General features: G+C 45.7%; 1 protein-coding gene across 1 annotated transcript in view; it reads left to right on the top strand.

Moving 5' to 3' along the window:
* LOC126540031 (uncharacterized) overlaps positions 1–21,726 on the top strand; it is a 122,993-nt gene that overhangs the window by 74,785 nt on the left and 26,482 nt on the right. The window contains exons 14-17 of the mRNA XM_050186832.3: positions 10,118–10,218; positions 11,253–11,281; positions 14,943–15,033; positions 16,460–18,442. Coding sequence (XP_050042789.1) covers positions 10,118–10,218; positions 11,253–11,281; positions 14,943–15,033; positions 16,460–18,442 — 2,204 coding nt within the window. The remainder of the gene's footprint in view (positions 1–10,117; positions 10,219–11,252; positions 11,282–14,942; positions 15,034–16,459; positions 18,443–21,726) is intronic.

The following is a 21,726-nucleotide window of genomic DNA, read 5'->3' as shown; positions in this document are numbered from 1 at the left end:
CATTCATCCAGCCACTTGAAAATTATTCCGGGTGCTTGACATGCCTGAAGTAAACCTGCTACATACAATATATTAATACCGAGTAAAAACACCCAACCTTCTACTTTCCCACTCATTTTTCTAGAACATTGTAAGCCCCGCTACAGGCGGCTGCAAAACAAACCCAAAAGGACGGCGCGGGCCATCTGGGCAGGGGGCATGCGTCTCGACGAGATTGTTTGCACACTTGAGTAATGGCTGTCAATGGTTGACACAGAGCGGGGCCTTGCAAGCAAGCAGAGTAACCACGCTGTCGGCACCCACGGCTGCCGCACAGTTCGGGGAGCAGAGAGGACCACCAGTGCCGCAGTTGCGGTCGCGCATCACAGTAAAAAGGGAGTTTCGGACCCCCGTCGCATTGCGCTTCCTGGGAATCCCCGGAGGCGTTTTCCTTGCGCGCGGCCGGCTGGCGGGTGTAAACTCGTTCCCAGCTTGGGCCTCCCCGAATGGGCGTCGAACGCCGTAATGGGCGTGCGCGTCTGACTTCCGCGGTGCTCTGATGGGTGCCCTTGAAGAATGCGTGGTTCGGGTCTGGCCGCGGGCAACGGAGATTGCGCGGCATCAAGCAGGCGCGCCAGCCTCATTACTTTTTATGGGTTTGCACCGCGCGCTGACTGGCATAGGGATTCTTTGAGCCGCAAAGGAGCCTGCGGTTTTGTCTCGGTTCCGAGGCGCCGTGGGAACGTCTTCTTCGGCTTACGGCCCGGACACGAGGCCGACCTTGGCGGGTGGACAATTATCCCGTGCTCCTCTGTGACAGTTCGCCTTGCAAACAATTGCTTGTTTGTGGCACCGCATGGGCCTTCGGTTTCTTGGAATCCGGTCGCGTTGCGCACGTGTTCAAGCACTGAAAACATGGTCCCGACGTTCCCAGGCTTTTGGGTTGTGAATGTATTTTGTTGGTCAGTGCTTGTTGCGCCGGCTGTGCTCGTGAGCCGTTGCTCGTGAGCCGTTGCTCGTGAGCCGTTGCTCGTGAGCCGTTGCTCGGAACTTGCGATGTGTTCAGCTGGCGTGACCCTCACCCCTTTGTTGTTGTATATTGTGTATTTCGGGTGAGGATTCTACACTGTGAACTGTACTAAAAAAAAAGATGTTCTTAGATTGAGGGTTGTTCAACTGGCCAATCACGCACGCAAGTTCTGCTAAACGCAGTGATTGGTGAACGAATTGTCCAGTTGAGACGCAACCCGGCGGTAATTCGCCAGCAAAGATTTTGGGCGGAGCGTTGCGTCTAGAAAACACGGCCGCAGCGCTCTGATGGGGAGTTCTGGACCTGGTTTCGGTGCTAAGCACCATCGGCTCTGCCGAAATAGGGTTGCCCTATGTGGTCCAAACAAGTAACTATTTGTAACCGATGTACTGTTGAAACTATGCAATCTTGTAACCGAACTCTGTAATTTTATCTGTAAACACAAGTTGTTGTTCATTCGTTACTGCAGCGTCTGTGTCCTTCGAACCTAAGTCACCCATTGAGCCACCTGTGCAGACCGTCTCGGACGGTGCGTCTCGGACGCCGAAGGTGGGGGTGAATTTCAACGAACCATTCGATCGATCGTTTGGCATCAAATTCTTACGAACATATTGTGCGTGTTATCCAAAATTGCAGCACAATTCTGGTCATAAGTGCTTCAAGATGTATGCCACACATTTTAAGTATCATTGTACTTTCTTTTTATTAAGTGTATTTAAGGAGAGGAATCAGTATACTTTCATCTGTGCTTTTGCTGTTGAGGCACTACCTTGGTGTACACAAGTGTGTACACTAGTGGTTACACAGCGCCTGAAAGGGTTAAATTGCTTTTATTGCGAAAGCAATACTGCTCGCACTTTTGGCCCATCAGTGGTCGTGGCGCCTCCTTACACAGCTGCGCGTCACATGACCGTGTGATGTCACGCCAGACCGAGAGACGGGGCCCCAGATGCGGCATCGATGTTGAAGGCGAAGCCTTGCACGCCGCTGCTGCGGCGCTACCAAGAGAGGGCGCTTGCTGGTGTGATGTCACGCCAGACCGAGAGACGGGGCCCTAGCTCGCGGCATCGATGGTGGAGGCAAAGCCTTGCGCGCCGCTGCTTCAGCACTACCGAGAGAGGGCGCTCGCTAGTGTGACGTCACGCCAGACCGAGCGACTGGGCCCCAGCTCGCGGCATCGATGGTGGCGGCGAAGCCTTGCGCGCCGCTGCTGCGGCACTACCGAGAGAGGGCGCTCGCTGATGTGACGTCACGCTAGGAGGATAAATGGGGCTACAGCTCGGCTCCTCGCAGTGGTCGGCACGCTGCCTTGTGCTATGTCGGATGATGTATAGCCGTAAGTTTAACAAAGGGCAACCATGTCCACACCATCAGCCGAACCAAGGCGCAGCCAAGGGTATTGCTTTCGCAATCTTCCAGGCTTAACCAAGCTAAGCCTTCGGCCAACTTTTGTGTATCAGCTGCCTAAGGGATGCTCAAGGCCCATGTGTTTGTGGAATCTGGAAATTTTTAAATGCTGCTGTATCTAATGGCACATCAGTTCTGTGGAAGCCTGCAAGGTGCAGGAAGGTACCCAAAAGAAAAACTGTCATCCACCTGACTGTAGCACGAACTGCAGAGGAAACTTGTAAGGGTTTCTCAGAAACAAGCCTTCAGAGCTGAAAAATTCGTCCTGGTCCGGTAGAGTGACTACCCCAGAAATATGCTCGTCCCGGGTTCATTCCTCAAACTGGGATGATTTTTTTTTCAACTGTGAAGCTTTATTTCTAAGAAACTAATATATTTTACTTTTGTAGTTTTGTGCTACGGTTGGGTGGACGACAACTGTCTTTTTCATGCTTCTGTGTCTCGCGTCACTCCCAGTATGGCCCTAGTATCTCTTTGAACATTATGCTTGTACATCTGTAAACGAAAACACCATACATAAATCATAAATGTAATTTTCCACTATAAAATACTAGCAGCCATGTTTCCTCACGAGCACAAGCTCATGGGTATGATTCCCAGCTGCAGAATTCGCATTCCAAAAACAGAATGCAAGAGGGCACATACAACTTAGATTAACGAGCCCTGAGTAGCAAAAATTAGTTAATTGCTTGTCATTAAAGGCCGACTGCAACAAAATTTCACTTGGGCTTAATTGCCTATAAATGCTTAGCGTATACATTTTACGCTCGTTACAAGGGACCCGTGTACAACAGACTTTCGGATATAACGAACCATATTTCAGCCTCAGTTTGTTCTACCTATTTTATTAATGCAACGAAGTTTGCTTTTATCGGACTGCGCTTCAACGGACTATCGACTACAGCAGACAAAGTTGGCGGCAATATTTTTGTTAAAAATCAGGCGTATGAAACGTACTTTTGCTGTGTCAACATGTTCTGACAACTGACTTGCAAGTGTCAGTTGACAATCGCGGATCAATATCGCACACGCGAGGGAGGAAGGCGGGGGCAGAAACGCGCCATCTTCTTGCGCGCGCTCAAGGCACAGGGGGGAGGCAAGAGAGAAGGGGCGTTCTACTCCAGCAATGGCTGCTTACAACGTGGCCGCCATACTTTGAAAGCGATCTGCGATGTGGACAAAATGCGCCCCGTGCCGGTAGCTTTGTATGCACTGTGCTTTTGACATTGATTTCATGCTGCTGCACTTGCTTAATTTGATATTGCAATCGCTGCTTCGCCTTTCGGGCGAAACTGCAATTTTTTTTTTTATTGTTTACCTTGGACATTCGTCACTCGCTCTTTGCAATAAAGCTGTTAGACATCGCGGCGAAAGTTTCAGAAGTGAGCCGTTTCAGATATTATGCACGTTTTTTGTCAGATTATCTTTCGGGCATCTTTCCTGTCCCAACTTTTAGAGCGCAGGCATGCACCATGACACAGCAGGCAAGTGCGACACGGACCAGCCAATGTGCAGAAAGCATGTAAACTGCACTTGATGAAGCAGCACAAGCTACATTTGAACAGCACAGTCAAGTACCTATGCAAGATCTGCTTGGCAAACACTTTCTCGGTATGACTAGAAGTACCATAAGCCACTATGATGCATGAAAAGCAAAGCCTTGAAAAAGACAAGTCCACTTGTCTTGGCTCCCGCTTTTACCTTGTTCTCGTTTTGCTCATCATCATGAAAACCAAGGGTAAGTTGTATTCAGGGGCAGTATTCTTGAGCAATCATTTCAGGTAGTGAATCATCTTCGAGACATTTTGCGTGTCGGACACATCAGAGTTGACGAACGAAAGCCTGTCTGACACAGCGCCAGAAACGCTGTCAATAGGAACCGCATGCTGAATTTGTCACGAAGGAGATGGCGACAAGGCTGCCATGGTGTAGACGCGCCGCTAAAGTCGTGCAGGAATTTGATGCCACAAGGCGAAATGAGCAAAACTTTATCACGGGCAGAGTCCAGCCTGTCTGTCTGTGAGTTTACGTGCATCGAGCCTACGGCTGAGGTAGAGGCTAGACCGGGTAGATCCCTCTAGCCCGGCCGTGCCAAGCCTCAGCTACATATCATCCTTTAATACAGATGGCGGTAGTTGTCTGATCGGTCGACAAGCCTGTCGTTTCCAGCATGCCAGGCTGCAGCCGGTGAAGTTGGATGCATCATGCCGGAGACATTGAGATTGCTTTAATTTTACCCTGCGTTTTAGATGTGACCCACAGCAGCACAGCAATCAGTTGCTGTTGCAGCGCAAATGCACAAGTGTGCAGTGGGCAAGAGCTTTCTTGTTTATCGAAGGTGCAAACTCAACATGCTCGCATCAGTGAACCCGAACTGTATAGGTCAGTATACTGCTACTCAGCCTAGCTAGCACATGATGCAGCCTGTTCCAGTGACTCTGGCATGCCTAAGGACACATTCTGTTCCCATGCCAGCCACACTAGGCTGTAGAGCGTCCATTTTTCTCCGACGTAGCATAACTGCGCCATGCGTGGATAGCTGGACTACAGTAAAATCTCGTTGTAACGAAACAGGGTATAAAGAAGCAATTGTGATTCCCCTTGAAGTTCCAATAGATGCCCATCTATTGAAAACCTTGTTTAATGAAGCTAAAATTTCCTCGCAATGGGTATAACGAACCTTTTTTTAGAGCAGAGCACTTTGGCGGCTGCTCCCGCGTTTCACGGTGCCGTCGTGCCTCGCCATAACCAGCTCCGTAGCTGGGGCCAGTGTGCTGCTCTCGCTGCGCGCGCTCTTGGTGCCATCTCTCACGCACGGCACGAGCCTTGCTCTCTTCGCTCTTCCTCCAATGCCACCCATGTGCAGCAGCAATCAGAGCGCCGGTTCGGTGGTGGCTGACCTGGCGGTGGCGGCTGGTGCGGAATGTTCCGCTCCGGAGGGATTGTGCAAGGCTCACAGACGGCTTATATTATAATATAATCCGGCTGCCTATATAAGTAGTTTATTCTCAGCCAGTTCTTCTGAGCCATGAGCGAGACAACCGATGGAAGCCCTTCGTCTGCCGCTGCTGCTAAACAAGCTGCCCTAGCAGAGGCCCAGCGCTGTCGCTGCCAGAATCCAGAGGTGTGCTATGCCGAACCAGGCATTGGTGCAGCAAGTCTAGCATATATCCATCTATTTCTCCAACCACAAAGCTACCTTCATGACAATCAAGAACTGAGAGTGGAGTGTTCCGTGAAGAAGTGAAGAATAAAAAGTTGTAACTGTACATACATGTCTTGCTCGAATCATTTGCCTCAGTATATAGAAAAGCCGAAACAGCTGAAGAGCTGCGCTCAAATTTCGCATTAGAAAGTAATGTAATCGTCGGCAATTTTTTTTTCCACAACGAGCATTTACTGAACATTTTGGTACCCGTCAGGTCAATGTCCTATAGCATGCAATGTTCGCATTTCCCATGCGCGTCTCCCGGTCTCCCCTTTCCCGTGTAACTGGTGGACCCACCCGCTGTTCCGCTGCGTGCGTGGGGCGGCGTCGACTGCGGTTTTGTTGTTGCTTGTCGTTGCCTCCGTGCGCATCAACGATATCAGTGTTTCTATCAGTTCGTTCGTGCAAGTTCCCGTGGCCAGAAAGGAGATGGATGACGGCAAACGGAAGTGCAAAACGATATCAATCGAGCAGAAGTTGGCTTTGCTGAAAGCCGTCGAGTCTGGCGTGAAGAAAAAAAAGGGGCAGAAGATTTCGGCGCAGCGTTGAGCACGCTGTCAACGATTTTTAACAGCAAAGAAGCCGTCACCAGTGCTGTTGCATGTGGCATAAAAGGCGACAGAAAGAAGCTGCTAGACCCCCCTTTCGAAGCTGTAGAGAAGGCGATCTTCAAGTGATTTTTGGACGCAAGAGCAAGCGGCACTCCTGTAAGCGGGGCACTGTTGCAGTGCAAAGCGAGAGACTTCTCGTGCATCATGGGACACGACAATTTTGTGGTGAGCATTGGCTGACTGCAGCGTTTCAAGGATCGCCACGACATCGTCGGCAGGACTGTCAGCGGGGAAGCACAGTCTGTCGACCGCGAAACTGCAGTGGTGTAGGTGGAGACAAACGTTGGACAGCTGCTAGAAAAATACAGTGCCAAGGATTTGTTCAATGCAGATGAGACAGCCCTGTTCTACCAGATTCTGCCACAAAAAACCTTGGCCCTCAAAGGGGAACGCTGCCAGGGCGGTAAGCAGAGCAAGGTCCGCCTTACCGTGTTGCTCTGTGCCAATATAGATGGGTCGGAAAAGGTGCTGGCCCTCGTGGTTGGCAAAAGTGCATCACCACTATGCTTCAAAGGCAAATGAAAACGCCACGTGAGTTATGTGTCCTACCGTAAGGCTTGGATGACAAGATAAATTTTCGCACAATGGCTGCAGGAGTGGGATGAGCTGCTGGGCAAGCTGAACCGGAAGATATGCCTCGTACTGGACAACTGCGCGGCTCAACACACTGCCGCTATGCTCAAAAACATTGAGCTATGCTTCTTGTCACCAAACTGCATTGCAGTTGTGCAACCCCTCGACCAAAGAGTTATCATGACCTTTAAGTCAGGCTACCGCAAACTTGTGATCGACCAGACTCTGCTAAATATGAGGATGAAGCACGAGTCCACGATCGACTTGCACATGCCGATCGAGATGCTACAGGCTGCTTTGGATGGCTGTACCAGCAATCACAGTCGCCAATTGCTTGCACCATGCCTCATTGGCGTCAGCAGCGGCGGTTACAGCAAAGATCTCGGTGCTGCCGCCAATGAGGGTGCCGCGGGCGACCAAGCCCTAGCGTAGTGGGACGCTCTCCTTGACGCCGGCGTTGTGCCTGACTGCGACACCTTCTGCACGTACATCAGTGCCGATGCTGATGCAGTGATGACGGGAGAGCTAACGGAGGTGAAAATTGTGCATGCGGTGACGAGAGTGCCTAATGATGACAGTGGCACGTGTGTCGACGATAGCCCGGAGCCTAATATTGGCGAACCCGACGTACCGACGCCCGCACAAGCGCTGGATGCTGCATATCTGCTGTGCCATTTCTTTGGTGCTCACGATGACAAGGAGGACGGACTCAAAATAGTGGCTGCAGCTGAAAAAGCCATCCTTCGCCTCAAGAAGATGCAGCAAAAATCTACCAAGGACTTTTTTTCTGCGAACTGAGCTGCCAGCTGGTGTGCTGTTTATCGATCAGTGATGAGCCATTTGGCGTGAATAAAGTAGCGATTCCTTGCTGTTTCTTCTTGTTTTTTTTTTCTTGTCTTGTTTGTTCATGCGACGGCCGTTTTATTTTTCGCATGGCGGGCTGCTGTGATATTTGGTGATGAGTACATCCTCTCTTGCTTGCTCATTGAGGATATAAATGGATAGTGGCTATAACAAACTAATGATTATAATGAAGTAATTACGCCCCCCCCCCCCTTCAACTTCGTTATAACGAGGTTTTACTGTACATCCGCACCTTTAGCTTGGCCAACCCAATGCGCTATTCTTCGAGTGGATGCAGAACGCATCACGGCTCTGCTTGTCGAACGTACGCAACCAGATCAAGAAAATCGGCTTGACTGGGAGAATAGTTCACATTAAGAGGACATCGCGGATGTTGATCAGCGTCAGCACAGCGCATGAAGCAGCTAGCAAAGTATACTAACTCTGTGGCAAGCAGACAGAGTTGTATACCGTATAGTTATAGTTCCCTATACCATTCACTGATACACAGGAACGGTATACGGAAGCAGACGACCTGGTCTCTGGTTTCTAGTCTTCAAAGTGCATCATCTCCGGCGACTGGTAATGGCGGCTTTTTCACTTTCAGTATGAAAAACAGATTCTTGCGATCGTTTTGTAAAGTACCCATTCTCATTTCAAGCGTAACATTTTCCACAGAGGCTACTGTATGTCTAAATTATCTGAAATAGGGCTTTTTATGCAGTCCAGAATTTGTTGCAGTTGGCCTTTAAATAAGGCATTAGCACAACCTTTGGGAAGTACTAGTGGCGAAGTACCAGTCCTTGCAGCAAAACAGCAACAGCTCTTTGTGATAGCAAGTACTATTGGCAGTGCAGCTGTATACATGTAGCACACGTTCACAGTTTAGATTTATGACTGTGGTGGCTGCATGGCAATGGGGCAGAATGCAAAAAAGTATATTATTCTTTCGGTGCTTGTTATAGATCTTTAGCTGCACGTAATTAATCAGGGCACTAAGGTGTCTGTAATAGCACTGGTGGGTGGACCTTTGGGGTCGGAAACCCTACTGAATACAGTGGAACATTGTGAACTTGAATTGCAAGGGGACTAAAAGATTATTTGGACGAAATTGAGTTCAGTCCTAAAACAGCCCCTTCAAATATAGTGCTTGATAACATGTATGCTACAGCATGCAATAGCATATCATCGAGTGGTGTTATAGATTTTACCATGCATTTTTGGAAGCACTGTCTAAGGAGTTGTAGATCACAGAGTGACTGCTGCTATTTTTAGCTGGGGACATGGAGAAATATAAGCACACTAGTGTGCAGCTGTAGACTGTGTAGTAACCGTGGTAGTAGTGGCAGCTACCGCCAGTCATCGCACGTGATTACATAGCATTGCAGCATCCAGGCTGCTTGTATAGATAGGAATTTGCTCTTTCTGCCCGCTTTTAGTCATGAGATCAAGAAATAAATGGTAAGGTCGGTTAATCGCTTAGTGTTATCTTGTGCTAGAGATGAAGTATTAGCTACATTCTGTCAAGAACTGTGTTTCGACACTGTTCAGGATGCCTGTGAGCAGCAAAAGTATTTTGATTCATACTTAACAGGTGGCACCATAGCATTTAGCGCTGTTTATTTGTTGTCATTGTGGAGCTTTGGAAAAGCCTAGTTCCTCGCTGCTTTATTAAAAGAACTGACAACCGATCTTTAAGGACCTATTTTTCACCCTCGTTAGTTTTTACATTTGCAACGGTTACTTCCGAAAGCACGTGGACATTTAGTAAGCAGAATTTTTCGATCTGGGTAGCCTCTAAAATGGAAAGAGTCCCTCCTCCAGCAATGCTGAAAAGTGAGAGTGATGTCGATAGCCCACCTCACAAATTGTATAAGCCGCCCATCGTTCTGCTTTCACAGGAGTGAGTGTAACTGTGATTAAGCACCTACATCTTGACCTTTTCAACCACTTTTGAAAATAAATAGCTGTTGCACTAAGTTTGCATTGTAGTACAGCATTTCTTGTATTTGTACCGCATTTTTCCCCAAGTTCTCGCCTATGTCATGTATCATGGTAAAGTATCACATGTTACATTAAGCAGAAACGCTCGATTTCTCTGGTATGCTATGTTACGGTGGCTAGCTATACATTGGACCTTGCTGTTATTACTTGGATTTGTCCGAAAAGAAGTCCTCGGGAGCGTGAAATTTTGTTTGAAAGTAACCATTGCATTTTGAGTTTGAATTCATAGAAGCTTTTTCCTGTTCAAATACGTGCGACGTTACTTGGATGAACTGCACAATTCAAATCATTCATCAATTTGAATGAGTTTTTGACTTGCTGGGATTTCAGTTTATGCAAAATGTGTGCACATTATCACAGAAAGTGATGTTTTTGTGCACTTGGGGCTCATTTTGTTGTTTGAGTTTAACAAAGCTCACTTTATCTTTTTTTTTTACATAAATGGCTGCTTCTGTTTTGTAGCCATTTCCTATGATGACTTTGAAAAGCAACTTCAGAGAGAAGAGAGAATTCGAAGGTCAGCTGTTCTTCACTCAACGGACAACACACTGGGCTCTCTGAGTGTAAGTACTTTTTGTTCTGGCAACCAGCGAGCTTTCTTTTCTTTTCACCAGGGTAAACAGTAAGGACAAAGATTTTTACCGGTTCAAATAAGTGACATTCATAATGAACAAACCTCCTGTATGGGAATTGAAACATTTCTTCTAACTTTTGTGATTGATGTCTGTATCACAAACTACTCTGATCCAATGCTACACAATCATATACTGCACTTAGATGCTTTCAATTAAGCTAGAAAAGTGTCCATTCATTTGTCATTTGTACATCCATCTATGTCAATCTTTTTCTATATTTACGAGATTTTAAATCTGTTTATTTATTTGTTTGTTTATTTCTTTATTTATTTATTTAATACTGCAGACCTAGTTCAGGTTCAAGCAGGGTGGTAAGACACAACAGTAGTACAATGCATCATTCAGTTGAAACAGGCAGCAACGAGTTATTCCAGTCTGTTATAGTTTGGGGAAAAGAGGAATACTTGAATACATCCGTCCGTGTAAAATAAGGTGTTAGTGAATTCGTATGATGGTGTCGAGTAAGCCTAGACGTTGAAGTAGACAGATAGGATGCAGGATTAATTGATAAATCTCCAATAAAAAGCATGGAAAGAAATCGAATTCTTAAGTTTTTCCTTAAATTTTTCCTGATGAGGCCTTTGAGGGGAATTGCAATTATTCTTTATTATATTCATTAGCTTGTTATTACAAAGTTTGTCTCTAATGACTCATCAAGCTTACATAAATCTGCGCATGAAAGCAAGAACCATCTCGTTTTGCGAGCTGTGATCCATTCTCACCACAACTGGCAGAGCTGCTGCTATTGTCTGGCATTCAGAATGTTGCTTAGTAACAGCACTGAACAAATGATAACAGCGGTGCTGTTGGCTAATTAAGAAATGCTTTTCAAAGATGAACCAGAAAGGCATCTTATTTTGCACGCCTGTACACAGTGAACAAACACTTGCTTGTATGTTCTGAACAGTTCAGTGGGAATTGCATAAGTCTGTTTCATGACCCCAGTTATTTTTGTATTGCAGGCTTGCAGCAACACCATGTGCGCTGAAAGGTGAGTACTGCTACGAGCTTCTCATTAAAGAATGGAAAGCAAGATAGGTTGATTGTACTAAGGTAGTAGCACTTGTGTGAAAACGAGAAAGTAGTCTATAATAGTACTGGTTATGAGTGCTTCTCATTTGCACCTTGTTCATGAAACAATAATGGGCACCAAACATTTCATGGTTTTTCAAATTTCAAACCACCAGGCAAATTCGGAGCATTCAGACTCATAGCACTGAACTTTCATACACATAAGCTTCTCCCACACAACACCGGTAACTCCCCTTGACCTTGGAAACCAGTGGCACTCTCCTTCTCGCACGCTTTCCTTCTTAATTCTTCTCAGATTTCACTCCCCAATAAGCCGGCGTCTTGCACTCCCATGCTGCCTCCCCACCTTCCTCCATTCTGCACACAAGGTTGAGCTGTGATCATGAGTTCCGATCATGAGGTCGTGAAATATGCAGTTGCTGCCCAAGCCTCCCCGCCCCCCCATTCGCGGCCAGATTGAGCCACGATCGTTTGCTCCCATCGCATGCTTTCACTAGCACGTACGGCATACAGCACTCGGCGATGGTGTTATCGCCCTTGGACTTTATACGGAACATCATGGCAACGGCAACGGCCAAAATGTGCCTGGAGTGTCCATACATTTCCTATCACAATAAAACTCTTCAATAAGGGAAGTAAGCAGATATGCAATGGTATTCTGACCATTGGTCGAAGAAAGTTTGCTTTAATCTCACTGCTCAAGGCACATGCTTGACATGCGTGAAGAGTTAACGCTACATTATTAATGCAAGGGCCTAATTTAATGGAAAACAAATTCCTGTGGTTGAAGCTGTGTGATAACTCGTTCAGTGAGTTGGTGTGATTTGGTAACCTGTCATGGGGTTGTGAATGAAAATGGAACACACTGAAAGGAAAGAAAGAACACTGACACGTACAATACAAACTTGCAAAGAAACGCACCAGTGGGGAATGGTAAAGCTACTTGGCATATCATGGTATTGAATTCTTTTATATGGCAGAGTCAACTGAAACTAATTTGTTGACCATAATACCAATGCGACGATATGAAGCAAATGTGCTGTTTTAGTTGTATATCATGTCAGATGCCCTTGTTCACTGTACAGCATAAATGATGTGGCAGTGATTTTTTTTTTGAATGAATAACAACGGAGTTCCACATATGCAACTCTAAACGCAATGGTGCTGTCACACAGCTCTCGAGTGTTGTTGGGTGTCATCCAGCTGAAGTGTTGTAGTCAAACGAAGCAAGTGTATGGCGACTCATGTGTCTCGGAAACAACAGTGGTGGATTAGGCAGAAACGCTTAGGGAAGAATGTGGACGAACAAGTGATTATTCTCGTCCTGAACAGAGGACACTTGTGCAAAGATTCAAGCTATTCGTGCAAATAGATGCCTTAGTATTTAGTGCATTAGCATATCAATTTGTCATGAGTGATGGGACTGTATAGAAGACTGTAAAGGATCTGGGATATAACAAAGCTTCCACACAATAAATTTTGGTGATGTTGACAGAGGGACAAAAGTTGGGATGTGTGGCGTGTTTCCTTCATGCTACGACAGAGTGGTAATGTTGTTCAGAATGAATCCTGGCACCACCATTTCGAACCAAATCCAAGATTTAGCTGTATGCAATAGAAATACTGCTCAATCCCATGCACAAAAGTTAAAGGGAAAGTCGTGCTTTTCACGTTTGTTTATTGCCGTGAATCAATAATGATTGACTTCAAGGAACTAGCTGAAAGATTTAATGCCGAATGCTGCTGTGTGACTTTGACCCGTCTTCCAGCATCCATCAAAAACAAGGCCTGGTTTATTGACTTCTAGGGTTATTGTATTGCACAATAATGCCCATCGCCAAGTTGTTTGCGGTGTTCAGGAATTGTTCCAAAAACTCAATCGGCAAATGCTGTGTCACTGCCTCTACAGCCCTGATGTTTCGCCTTGTGACTTTCACATCTTTGGGCCTCTGTAGAAGGCGTTTAAAAGACAGGTTTCACTCAGATATTGAGGTGAAGGCAGCCATCCATCATTGAATCGAAAGCTAGCCTTCCTAGTTTTACGTGGATGGCACTCATTAATTGCTCACACAATGGAATGATTGTCTGAACACCATTGGGGACTTCTGAAGAACAAATGCTGCTGCATCACAATCATGGATGTATGTGCATAGTATAGAAAGTGTAGTTAAATACAATACTTACTTACCCTGCAAGCAGCTTTCATTTGATCAATCCTGGTACAATGACAACTCTTCAGGGTACATGCTTCATCCAATTTTTGTGGCTCGTCATTGTATTTACTATTTACGATTGTTGTTTTTTTGCCTGAAGAACGCTCTTGAAGGGGAACCCTATTCGTACACGGCAAAGATTTGGTCACAGATCTACGACACAGGAGCTGTAGTCATCGGTGTCATCATGCCATTGTGCCAGCACTGTCATAGTTCTTCTGATCTTTACTGTCGTTATGCCAGCTTCGCTGCGTTGAGGGGCTCTGTCCTCTGTTAGTTTTGTGAATTTGTTGTAGAGTGAAATTTGTAGAAGCACAGCTTCCATAAGATTGATTAGCTGGTTTTCTTTCTAATTGCTTCTGAGCAACTTTTTCTTGTTGCTATTGTTACGTATATAGTATAACTTCGTGCATACGTTTAAAGTAAAAGAAGCAAGAAAAACTTGCTAACCGGGAAAATGTACAATCCGAAGTAACTGAAAAAAGAATTAGCTCAAGTGTTGACACCTACGTAATGCGAGGTGTTGCACGGATTGTTGCGGCACGAGATAGTGACGTGCGTCACGCTGGTGGTGCTCTGGTGGCCCAAGACACGTTTTGTTGTTTTCCTATTGCGTGGTGTTTTGAGAAGGTGCCGAAAAATCTAAATGAAATCGAGCTGGTGGGCGATGCCGGATGCTACCGAAGCAAAACATGATGCCCACATCATGCCTCCTGCAGCAGGGAACGGCAGCGCGTTTCGGTTACCGCGTATTAAAAGCGTGCAGTACACTTCCAAAGGCACCATGCACTGTGAAACAGATAGGCGAAGATGCTTATCACAATAGGATTGGTGGTGACAGCTTTGAATGCCGCATGCAATGACCTCGGAGATTTGCTGGTACCAAAATGAGAAATTGACTGCGTGCCGGCGTTTTCATGGGAGAAGGGCTGGCAAGTATTGCGGTGAGGCTGCCATAGTGGGCAGCTGTATACGGTTCTCAGTCGCGCATGCCTTCTGCATTTTCTTGTTTACATGGGACCTAGCGGCAGGAAAAAGTGCCATACGATGGCAGTTTGGCAAAGTATTGAATGTTGGTGCCAAAAAATCGTGTTTTCCGGGAGCTTAAGAACCGGTAAAAAGTGAACGCAGCTCTATTGGGTAACCTTTTTTGTGTTCTCGATTGCAAACGTTAGCGCCGGGAAATCATACGTAACGGGAATGTATCAACGAGGTTCTATTTTAAGGCAATTTCTAAACAAAATTGAATTGTGACTACAGTGTTAGCCTGGATTTTGTTTAATCTGGTGCTGACTAATTTTGTCTAATTGCCTGCCATGAGCACCACCTCCCGACAGTTTGATTGTCTCGGGCTGCAGTTTGAAGCTTCAAAAGCCACGTTATGTTAGACCAACCTTCTATTTGCAGGATTGCATTCCTGGAGAATGAGCTCAGCATTGTGAGAAAAGAATACAAAGAGCTGGAAGAAATGACTAGACTGGAACGTTTAATGTGCACGGTAAGTACATGGCTTCTGTTCTTGCCATTTTTCTGTACATGCCCCACTCGTCTGCCTGTTCATCGAGGATTCTAGGTGCAATTGCTGTATTGTCAATGTTTAATGAGACGTAGTTATTGCAGTTTTGTGGCAGCATTGCTTACATATGGACACCTGACAATATACAAGGTACAGTTTAAAAGTTTCTGCACATCAAAAGTTAAACAGTTACATACATAATTACACCTCCGATGCTGCCACTGTTGACTACAAGGCTGAAGTGCACTATTGTTGCCATATGCCGCCTCAGTCTTTGTTGAATGCTAGGCACGGATGAGAAGCATCCTGACAGTCTGAAGGGGTCAAAGTTCCAAAGATTTAGTCAGACTTCCTCCTTGGGGCATGTTCTTGATTCTTTCTGTGCTTGTAACAGCTCAGGGGGATAAAGGAATATAAACCAACCTTCAGAGCATTTTGTCTTGCAACAGCTTCACCTCCTGAGACGTGAATATGTTTATTGCTTGCTGTGAGAACAGTGAAACCCGCCATGGTTGCTCAGTGGCTATGGCGTTGGGCTGCTGAGCACGAGATCGCGGGATCGAATCCTGGCCGCTGCAGCCGCATTTCGATGGGGGCGAAATGCGAAAACACCCGTGTACTTAGATTTAGGTGCACGTTAAAGAACCCCCAGGTGGTTGAAATTTCCAGAGTTCCCCACTACGGTGTGCCTCATAATCAGAAAGTGATTTTGGCACATTAAACCTTTTTTGAGAACGGTGAACTACTGACACTCTATTCTTTCCATGAAAGCTGCTGAATACAGTGCACCCCCTGATAATTTACCACTACTTTTGATAGGACACATGTGCTGAGCATAGCTGTCTCTGCCGCATGGGACAAAAGAACCAACAAGAACAATCGTTAGAAGAACAGACTGGATAGATTAGATGAGCTATGTTGTGGGCGAGCTAGACAAGATGGCCAATGCTATGATCAAAATGTTTGTGTTAACCTTAAGTAGTGCTGTTAGGGCCCTTGCTTGAATTAATACTTGAGTTTTGGTCTGCCGTGGACAGATAAAAAGCCATTAAGCCTGTTCAATAAAGTTCTTTTCTATGAACACATCTGAACTGAAAAAGTATGGTACTTGCACTCACAATCTGGGCCCCTAAACCTCATGTAAAGAGAGATTTCTCATGTTAATGGACCTTTCCCATGATACGAGCTAAAGGGTGTCTCATACTTATGTCTGTTGTACATAGGAAGGGTTCCGAACTATCCCATCACTGCTTCATTATGACTGGGTCAAAACAGATGACATGAACTGCCTCTAGACCACTGCCTCTTCTCTTGAAGTACTTGTTAATGCTTGTCATGCTTTCATTAAAAGGTGTTCAGAAAGTTGTGATATTTTGCGATTTTAACATGCTTTTCTGAATTCGTGCAGACATCTCGACGGCCCGCTTCATCAGACAAGCTAGGTGAAGCAGAAAGTGCAGCACCGATCTTACCATCTGAATCCACACAGAAATCCCCACTGCTTATTTCAGCTGAAAAGACAGATTGGGCACAGAGCACACCAATCTCCCGTCTGAATGAATGCTGTGTCCAGACGCTATTGGCATCCAGGAAAAACCTGCCTTGTGCAAGTCGTATAAGTGGTGCTTTCTTTAGCCCATTGGCTGTCAGTTCTGCCCTGGCTGAACATGATGACAGCTCAAAAGCCAGCCTACCTACCACTAGCCCAGAGGGTTGCCAGAAGAGGGAATCTACACAAGGGTCAAGTTTGCATACACCAAGAACTGTGCTATGGTCATCCCATTATTCCCCAGCTGCCTGCATCGATAACACACCTGCTAGCCTATCGGAAACTCGGCAAGGAGTCAATCAAAAAGTGTCCAAGCCCTTGTGCTCTGCCCAAGCCACACAAACTGACGACATGCAATGCCTGCAGGCACCTTGGCACATACAAACACTGTCCATTAAGACAGAAGACAGTGGCATGTTGCAGCAAGTTCAAGCGCCCACAGTAGATACAATGTGCCAGACTGACTCTGAGGATGTGGGAGAAGCATCAAGGCCTCTAATGATTGAGCTGTCCGGAAACAATGCTGCTGTGCATCTAAATGACTCAACATTAGATGTTAATTACCACAAAAGAACTCTCACGAAGTCTTCAGAAATCCAGACCTCTGATTTGTGTTGCAATATAGTCGAAGGACAGTTGGGAAGACCGGAGCTTACAGATGCAGCAATCTCTTGCCACCTCTACTTCGAACAGCTTGTTGAATGCCATGTTCAGACTGAGCCCTTTGCGACAGTATGCAGTGCCATGGAGGTGGCCAAGCAGGAGGCAGAATGTGTGTTTACTGGTGTCGGCGATCAGGTGTCTCCTGTTAAGATTTGTTCTGTACAGAGTTGTGGTGTTCAAACCTTTGTGGATGCAAAGGACCATGAGTCGCAAGTGAACACATCTTTGGCTGACAACTACAGAGCAGATTTCGGAACCCAGGCAGTGATGGCGATGCCAAGCGGCACTTGCTGTGGTGTTCAAGCCATTCCAGACGTTGAGGACTATGCTTCACAAGTGAGCACGTCATTTGCTGAAGGATACAGGACAGATTTTGGAGTCCAGGCCATGGCTGAAGTGCTGAACCATGCTTCACAAGTGGATGTGCAATTCACCAGGAATGGAGCAACAGACTGTGCTGTGCAGTGCGAGTTGCTAGCACCAGATGATGACATAGAAACACCAGCTCCTAATGCTGTAGATTGTGAGGTGCAGGCCACATTACTGGTACAAGAGTGTGCAACACAGACAGAACAGTGCCTTTTGTATTGTGATCTCAGAGATAGCGATGTGCAGGTTGCACCATCTATGCGAGACAGTGCGGTGCAAGTTGAACAAACTTCTAGAAGCAGCATGCTGCACTGTAGTGTGCAGACTACATTGCAGTCCTTTTGTGATAGCTCTACACAACCAGAGTGCCAAGTCCCTCGAGCTGTAGGAGTTCCCTGTGAGGTGCAGGCTGTTCCAGTAACCAGAAGCTGTGCATCACAGGTGAATGCATCCCTGACGTCACAGGTCACACCTGTTTCGAAATCGGCTTCTACTCCTTTTGCCACAGGTGGAAGTAGCCAGTTTAGGATGTTCTCCGTCAAAAGCATTCTAGCAGATAGGCCTGAAAATTCGATGCCGTTAGATGCTTCGGCATCCAGTTCAGCAAGTGGAAGCGCAAGACGTCGGCAGTTCGGCCATCCTGGCGGTGATATCCTGGCGGCTCTCCAGGCCAGTCAGCATAAATTTGTCAAAGATGAGGAAGGCGGTGGGTTCTCATCATCTGGTCACCAAAAGGTTGTAGACCATACCTCTCCAGCCCCATCAATTCCAGCCTTGGGAAGGAAAACCTGGCTTCAACAAAGTAAAATGGTAAGAACTCATTCTCAGCATAATGTGAGGATTCCTTGCACTCATTTCTACTGATCACCATCGTTCACGGCCTGCCGATTCTTCTGATGCCTTCCTTTGTTTCTTTATTAGATAGCGCATAACGCATTTTGATCTTGCTGAATGTTTCATTGTGGCTCTTTATTTGTTCATAAAATAGCTGTGCACGAAAAAAAGCTGTTCACAAGCGGACGACATGCTTAACATCCTTGTGATACCAGAGAAATACACCAAAAAGAATTCAGACTTGTAGGCGCTCATTTAAAACTACATATTTCTTTAGAGTAAGAGTGGAAAAAAATCAACGAACTTCTTTCCTTGGATTCGCATCCAAACTTCAACGCTGATGACGTCAGGATGTCATGGATTTTATGAAATTTTTGTGCATTCATCATTTTTACAGCGAAGCTGTTAAAGTGGTTAAGCGAGCTCGAAAACATGGTACAGTCAAGCCCAGTTATAATGAACTCAATAGTTCCACGAGAAGTGGTCGTTGTTATCAGTAGCTCTTTTATATCTGAACTTGTTAAAATTAAAGACACCAAATCTGGTGTCAGCAGTCGGGATTCAACACCACACTCATCTGAAAATTGCATCTTCAACATTTCCAATTTTGTTCCCAGCACTTTGTGGCATCTAGTTGTAAGTTTCCATTAAAAACTTCCACCTAAAGAATGAAATGCGGCGTCATAGCTTTCAAAACAGCGCCCGGCCGCTTCCGATCGATCGCCTGCCAGTTCGAAACTGCAAGTGCAGCTAGATTTTTCTTTTCTTTGTGAGAGAGAGCTTAATATCTTTTGCTATCAGTGGGACACAAGTGCACTCTGCATATGATATTGAAGTGTTCTAGTTAGCCAGAAGCGGAAACTACTGCGGCATGCTGGCATTTTTCAATGGTCTTGCCGTTACGTTGAGGAAGCAAATCTTGGAAGTGGAACAACTGGAAACGGAAACCTCAGAAGTGGAAATTGTGGGAGTGGAAGTGATGTGAGTGGCAAATCGGAAAACAGCAGTGCTCGTGAAAGGTTGGCGCTACTTAGAAAAAGTGGCAGTGGCATGTGGATGGAGGGGCTTTAGCCAGAGCCACTGGAGCACGGTCGAGGGTGACACGCGACATGGACGCTAAGCAGCTGCCGTCATCTTGTGACATGCTGCACCAACTCGCAATGCTTTCACTCTCCATGGCTTTTGTAATCAGCGTGTGGGCGGGATGCACTGCGCAGTACTGGTGGCTGATATGAACTCTGGTAGGCAAACCTTCTGCCCCATCTCAGCATCGTTCGTTTAAGGGGAACTTAACCTCGTATTCAAAAACTATCCTTCACTCGAAGCTCTTCCTCCATGCAATCCAGTTTAGCACAGTGCGACTACTCGATTGGAAAAGACACTGCACTTCTCAAGAATTGTCGTGGAGCACCAATAAAGAGCAGTGACCACATCGGCCGATGGGTGGTGTTGCCATCCACTTCCTCAAGTCGAGATGGAGGGCTAAGTGGAGGAATGTTCTATGATACGGGGGTTAGCAATTCAAATCTCAAGTGCAGGCTGCATGAAAAATGTAGAAGGCAAAATTTTCATTGTTGTGTCCAGCATGCAGTCATAACACATCATTATCTATTTCTTTTTCTCATAGCCCTTATTCATAAGTTTGTACTCTTCACTTGACTCATCATTAGAACTGATATATAGTTATATGTGGTGTCATTATAAGTGGACTGCACTGTATAGCGATCTATACTGTCACTAAATATGGGCTGTATAACTGCCCTGTTCTTGACATAATTACACAATTAAACAACAAATATTACCTAAATATCCTTACTGCAACAAGTATGCCTTCAAGCGCATCATCCGTTTAATAAAGCAAATGTCTTTCTAGAAGCTTTTGGCTATATTCACGTATGCTGACAGCCGTTGTCAATGGTTTCTGCATAACTTCCGCAGAAGCTGCTACGAACCCTGTAAGAGGACAACGCTTATCGGACTACAGGAGGGAAAGGTCAATGCACGTGGTTGACTGTACTCGATTACTTTTCTGCTGGAGAGCAGTGCCTGTTGTGAAGGGTAACCATTTCTTGAGCGAATGCATGAAGCAAAAAACTTCTGTTCAATAATTTCTTGTGATTAAATGAAGATGTGATGCCTTTGAACAACCTAAGAATTTGTAGTCGCAATAGATGCAAGGCACCCATGGTAGCGTAGTGGCTTTAGTGCTGCGCTGCTAAGCCCTAGGGTGCAGAATCAAATCCCAGCTGGGGCGCCCACATATAGATGGGGGCAAAATGCAAAAGCGCCCGTGTGCTGTTGTTTGGGTGCACGTTAAATAACTCCAGGTGATCAAAATTCATCCGGAGTCCCCCACTACTGCACGCCTCATAATCATATTGTGGTTTTGACCCATATAACCAGAGAGTTTGATAGATGCAAGGCACTTTATTAATTAGCCAGTGCCATTATGTTATTATTTATTTAAGACAATGTGTAGTACTGCAGTATTAAACTTAGCTCCTTTAAGGAACACAACTTCTCATGTTTCTGGTGATGTGCAGTTCCTGTCGTGATGCACCAGATAAGATCACCTTTCACTTGCTTCCTCATTTACACACTCCACATTGTGGACGTCCAGTTATGAAGGGCCTTACATGTATCAGATAATGTAATTACCTCTTCCTTGTTAAGCAGTTTCAATGTAACCGTTATAGCTTTTATTTCAAAATAAAATGTTTAATGTCTGGTTCAACATTCAATTGTTTGTCTTAAAAATTATTATTCAATTCAATTAGGAAATTTCACTATTCGAAGACACTTACTTTTGAATTTTATTTCAGCTGCAGTCATCACCAGCATTCAGCATGTGGCTACTTCGTGTAGCTAACATGGTTTGCATTTGGTATTCTGGGGGGTATGCATGATACTGGTTGTTCATGCCCATCCCATGAATCAGGGGGATGAGAAACAGCCCTCACTGTAAAGTGGTGGATAGCTTGTATTTTGCATTGAGAAGTAGTGAGTGTCTACTTTGTGCATAGATTGCAGCTTTATTTGAATTTTGGTACTCGCAGACTTCACTCCAGCCAGCTGGTGCCCTGTTTTGCGTGCCTGTCTTTTTTTCTTTTCTTGTTCTCGGTGCTATCATTTATTTAGCCATTGTTGTTAATGCTTTTGAAATTTTTCTTGCCTCTTCAAGCTGATTATCATTTCATGACTTGTTTCTTTTTTTAATGGCCTTTTTCATGGTGTAGTTTCCTCTCTTCCACTTGTCTGGT

The sequence above is a fragment of the Dermacentor andersoni genome, chromosome 2 (assembly GCF_023375885.2).
Source record: "Dermacentor andersoni chromosome 2, qqDerAnde1_hic_scaffold, whole genome shotgun sequence".
Lineage (NCBI taxonomy): Eukaryota > Metazoa > Arthropoda > Arachnida > Ixodida > Ixodidae > Dermacentor > Dermacentor andersoni.
The sequence above is the reverse complement of the archived record's forward strand: the minus strand, read 5'-3'. Positions and strand labels throughout refer to the sequence as shown.